Source organism: Zeus faber, assembly GCF_960531495.2.
Source record: "Zeus faber genome assembly, chromosome: 11".
Classification (NCBI taxonomy): Eukaryota; Metazoa; Chordata; class Actinopteri; order Zeiformes; family Zeidae; genus Zeus; species Zeus faber.
This window is the reverse complement of record NC_137205.1, coordinates 32,589,418-32,594,730: the sequence shown is the minus strand read 5'-3', so window position 1 is coordinate 32,594,730 and position 5,313 is coordinate 32,589,418. Positions and strand designations below refer to the sequence as shown.

General features: G+C 39.9%; 1 protein-coding gene across 2 annotated transcripts in view; it reads left to right on the top strand.

Moving 5' to 3' along the window:
• Positions 1 to 362: 362 nt before the first annotated feature.
• The window catches only part of ccdc43 (coiled-coil domain containing 43), a 7,439-nt gene continuing 2,488 nt past the window's right edge, over positions 363 to 5,313 (top strand). For both annotated transcript variants that reach the window (XR_013844399.1, XM_080009602.1), the window contains exons 1-3: positions 363 to 559; positions 1,615 to 1,708; positions 5,186 to 5,313. The exon at positions 5,186 to 5,313 is cut by the window's right edge and continues 8 nt beyond it. Coding sequence is in view for 1 of the 2 variants with exons in the window: in XM_080009602.1 (XP_079865728.1) it covers positions 389 to 559; positions 1,615 to 1,708; positions 5,186 to 5,313 (393 nt within the window). In the remaining variant the exon portion in view is untranslated. The remainder of the gene's footprint in view (positions 560 to 1,614; positions 1,709 to 5,185) is intronic.

The window sequence follows — 5,313 nt, the reverse complement described above, 5'->3', positions numbered from 1 at the left end:
TTGCTTAATGTAAAGTGTATTTGAACATTGGGCAAAGTGCTATACAAATACAAGTTATAATAATAATAATAATAATAATAATAATAATAATAATAATAATAATAATAATATTAACAATATGAATAATAATAATAATAATGATAATAATATTAACAATATGAATAATAATAATAATAATGATAATAATAACAATATTATAATAATTAACAATAACCACAACAATATGTGATGAGTAACAACAATAACAACAACAGCAATAATAACAATGATAATATTTCCACAATAAATATTCAATACATAACGATATCCCTCACGTCTCGTCGTCGTTAATCTCTTCAGGCATTCAGCGGGGACACCCGCGGACTCAGTAGGACCCCAGAGGGCCATCATGGCGGCGCCCGTGGCAGACGCCGGGTTCGAAGTGTGGCTGAACGGGCGGCTGGAGGCGCTGGAGGCGGACCGGGAGGTGTACGGAGCCTACATCCTGGGAGTGCTGCGGGAGGAGGACGGCGACGCGGAGCGAAGCGAGGCGCTGCGGGAGATCCTGTCCGCCTTCCTGGTGAGAGGATGTGGCGGCGTGGAGCCGTGAGCCGCCCGGTGCTCCGAGCTCCAGTCGCCGGGTGTCCTGTTCCGCCTCATGACATCACATTCAGTACGGTTATTACGAGGATAAACCCCGTGCAATCCACCGGGGAAGGGGCCTCAAGTACCGTGCCGTTTATTTACTCTACTCTTTGAGAGGTCATTCAAGTAGTTCAAGATTATTAATGTGAGTCCAATAATGCAACAGACACGATCCAAAACTAACACTTAAGTAAAATATATATATATATATGTATATGGTATAGAAATGAAGGTTGTTATCATCATCATCATCATCTTCATTCCCTGTTGTTCAGTGTGTTTTACGGGTTGTTTTCCCATTTTGGACCAAGCCTCCCTGAGCTCAGTCTATTTCTAGTTTAAAGTGACTCCATCACAGATGTTTTATCTGTATTTATGAACACAACGCGGCTGTTGAAGGCACTGGTTCTCAAACTCTTTGTTCAGCTTCATTGGCATTGGCAGGAAAAACAACAATTATCAAATCTTGAACCGTATGAGTTTTGTTTTTTTTAAACATCATCTTCGTCTTACGGCTGCTCCCGTTATATAAAACCAATATTTCAAAACGTTTTTCTTATTTTATTTTGGGAGAACCCCTCATTTGAGAAGCACTGATTTAAGGTGATGGACTAGTAGAGGAAGCCATAGTTTTGGACTAAACTCAAACGTGTGGAATTTGAGATGCAAGGTTTCTATTTTGTTGGTGTGAAGAAGTCGGTGAATGTTTATCATTTCAGATACTTCAGTTTTACACAGGAACAAAAATACTGCCGTGGGGGGAGGCTTAAATTCAGATATTATTCTCAGAACTATGAGAATAAAGTTGTCAGAATTCAGACTTTACCCTCAAAATTCTGACATGAGCCGTCGTCTGGAAAATGGTCAACTATTAAAAAATGTAAAATCGCAAAAACTCAATGTGAAACAGTTCTGTTCCTTTAATGTATTTTGAAGGCGTTGGGTACAAACATGGATGTTGTTTAACAGCAGTTCTGTCGCTTTGTGCAGGAGGACGACGCCCTTGAAGACGCCTGTAATCAGATCATCCAGCAGTGGACGGAGAGCTGCAGTCGGTCCAAAACAAAGTGTGACGGTGACGACGGTAGGACAGACTGAGAATTCAATACCATAATTTTCCAACTTTCAGTTGTGTCATATTGTTCTGAAATACAGTGTCATGTTTTGATGCAAAAATGTATTCAGAAAATGCAAGACAACATTACCTGAAATGCGTCCTAATCAAGTCAAAAGTTTTATTTCAGGCTTTTAATTGTATTTTTAGTGTGACGTATTTTTTTTTCCTTAGCAGATGTGGATGTATTGATATTGTATACATTTTGCTGTCGTTGCCACGATACAGAATTTTTCTAGAGATGCACCCATCGACTGTTTGTCACTTCTGATCCCATTCCAATACGTATGTGCCGATACTGATTCAGATACCAGCTCTTTTTTGCGTAAGGTTACAGGAGCCTGTTGTAAACCACACAGCACTGATTAAAAGAGCAACAAAGTATGTGAAGTAGGCTTCACATACTTGACATTTAACCTTCACATTCAAACAGGTTAGGGTTTTATCCAGAAAAACCACAACCCTGTTTACTTATTTGTTTTCAGGCCAGTCTTGCTCGCGGTGACGTGGACGTAGGATTATTTTGGTTTTAAACCAGACGCGACTGGCAAGCCGAAAGGACGTATTGTGTCCTTTTTCATCCTCATCCAGTGATTCCTTTCAGTGTGGCGCTGCATATTATATACGTTGGAATCATGACGTAACTCCAAAGTGCTTTCAGCTTTGATGTAGATGTGAAACATCCTAGAAAAGTTTTACAAGGACACACGTGAATCTTTTACTTTATCGTGATCTGTTCAAATTTAAAATGCAGAGAAGGTTATGCATTGATGTAAGGGTTTATTTTCCTCTATAAATAAAAGATATTCCGATTTCATCACAGTGTTAGGTTATTTTTTTAGTGAGTTTGTCTGAAATCAGCCGTGAGTTTATGTTGTAAAGGAATCTCTGAAGGCAAGTCTTGACATTTCGCTTTTTCAGTTACTTGCCCGATCGTCAATTTTACCTGTCCAAACACAAAAAGTTCGGGATATTGGGCTTTCGGGTGAAATTTCAGGATGAAGCTAAAATGCACTATAACCTTTACAGGTGAACTTCATTTGACCTTCTCTAAACTTTTGAATGCACACGTCCAACTGTTCAGTGTTTCAGTACTTTTTGCACAACTTGCTGTTCTCCAACAAGGAGCTGAACGGCAAAATTCACAACAGGTGTTTGATCCATGAATGGACCAATACATTTCCTGGTTCAATTAGAGTTGGTATTTAAAGTCCTCTTCATCATGCTGTTCACATGTTGACATCATGAGACCAAGACAACACCAACAACTGATCAACAGCACCTCGCCTTGCGAGGCTTCAAACAGGATGTTGTCAGAGGGAAGTGGCCACTGAGCTTAGAGCGTCACAGAGTGTCATCAGCAGGTTGCAACAGAGATACAAAGACTGGAAGAGTCACAGAAAGGCACAGAAGTGGACGTCCTAAATTTCACCCGAAAGCCAAATATCAAATAACCAAATATATATAACTTTTTGTGAGTAGTGTATATAGACACACACACACACACACACACACACACACACACACACACACACACACACACACACACACACACACACACACACACACACACACACACACACACTGTATAGTATATTTATACACACACACACACACACAGTATATTTATACACAGACACACACACACACACACACACACACACACACACACACACACAGTATAGTATATTTATACACACACACACACACACAGTATATTTATACACACACAGTATGGTATATATCCGGGTTGGGTATCGATAGTTTCACTTTGATATTGTCCAGTCGTGGCTACTAGGATCCGATCACCAAGGGGCAGCGGGAGTAGGAGGGGGTCGGGGGAGTTAGTCACAGCACAATGCCAGCATAGACAACATTGAAGGAAATATATATTTTTTTTTATTCAAAAATGTATTCTCTGTTTAGCATTTTTTATTGATTTAATTTAATTACATTTTTAGAATTTAATTGTGATTAAAGATTTCAAATAATCAAATTGAGCGTGGCTCAGCGTCTGATGGAGCATAACAATTTCTCCTCTATTCAAACAATGGCTCCCTTTTAAAAGTGGGTATCTGTGCACAGGGGCAAACTAAGTCATTTGGAGGCATATGGTTTTTTTCATTGAATGCCTTGCTTTCATTGTAACTGTGTAATTTGTTTTAGATGATGTTAATTGAGTCATATTTAATCATTATTAATAATGTTATTTTTTTTAGTAGTGGAATAAATATGGACAAAATATTTCATACAATTTCATAGTTAAAGGAAATGCTTGGGAGCCGTCTCCTCTCCATCACATCCGCTCTGTACATTCTTCTCTTATCTGACACTTCTCATTCAACTCTTCACAGCGCCGCGTTCCGTTTAACATTATTGTCTTGTGTTTGATATCACAATCCAAATCATATCCATAACCTTAACTACTCTTATGGGGCGTGCACCAGTGCATACCAACACCTCACACAAGCTGCCAGACTCTGTTCTGCCTTTTCAAGTGGAGAGCGGTGGTGAATCAGAGCACACTTTTAGAACGCACAAGCTGCGACCCCCTCCCCCCAGCTCACCTAAAAAAAGCCCTGCTTCAGTGACACAGTTCACGTTATTTTCAGATAATGTTACATTGGAGATCACATTTCTCTTTCACTTGCCTGATTGGACAACACTACCAACACCCGAACACAGAGTTTTCTTGCCCAGGGCAAGCGGCAAGGTGGAGCCCTGGAAGGCTTCTCACTTTGTAGAGAAGTTATTCTCATTCCTAAATACTTATATCATGGGTTGAGCGACTCACCAAAAAACTGAGTAGAATTACATCCCTAAGGGTCCTGTGAAGTTTCACTTGGTTGAAGAATGCTGAATGTCAAGTTGTGAAGTTAATTTGTTGGATTCCTTTGGGTTCCATTCCCAGGGCAAAAAATGTAATTAATATGAACCTGCATTTCACTACTGACCCAAACCTGGCCAAATAAGGAGTAATGAAAGGATTCAACGGTCTAAAATGAGTTCTCACTTGGTACGTAGTGTGTTTCTGTATGTTGATATTTATGAAGTTTACTTTTAACGACGTTCTGAGACTTGTTCAGCACACAAAATGAGAGAATAAGAATAAGAGAATCTACTGAATATGGAATTTTGTTTTTTACTGAGCATGGAAGTCTTCCCCTCTGTACAATGATGCTATGTGTGTTTCGCTCCTATGATATCAAGACCATTAAGTGATTTCATCCATCATTAAACTTGGCTGAAAGTTGGAAACCAGCATGTGCCTCTATGGGTGCGAACCCCCGCTTGGGAACTGGATCTTTTTTTAAAGAAGAAGAAACAGTCTTTATTTGTCACGCAACACACCACACTACAACACGACTTGTGTCTTTTATTCAGCCCCTGTTGCTACCACTGAATTCTTGTGTGTTACTTCAGACTTTCTGTATTTCTTTCCTCCAGCTGAAGTTCAGGCCATCGCCAGTTTGATTGAGAAGCAGGCGCAGATCGTTGTCAAGCAGAAGGAGGTTTCTGAGGAGTCCAAGAAGAGGAAAGAAGCTCTTCTGGCTCAGTACGCCAACATCACGGAT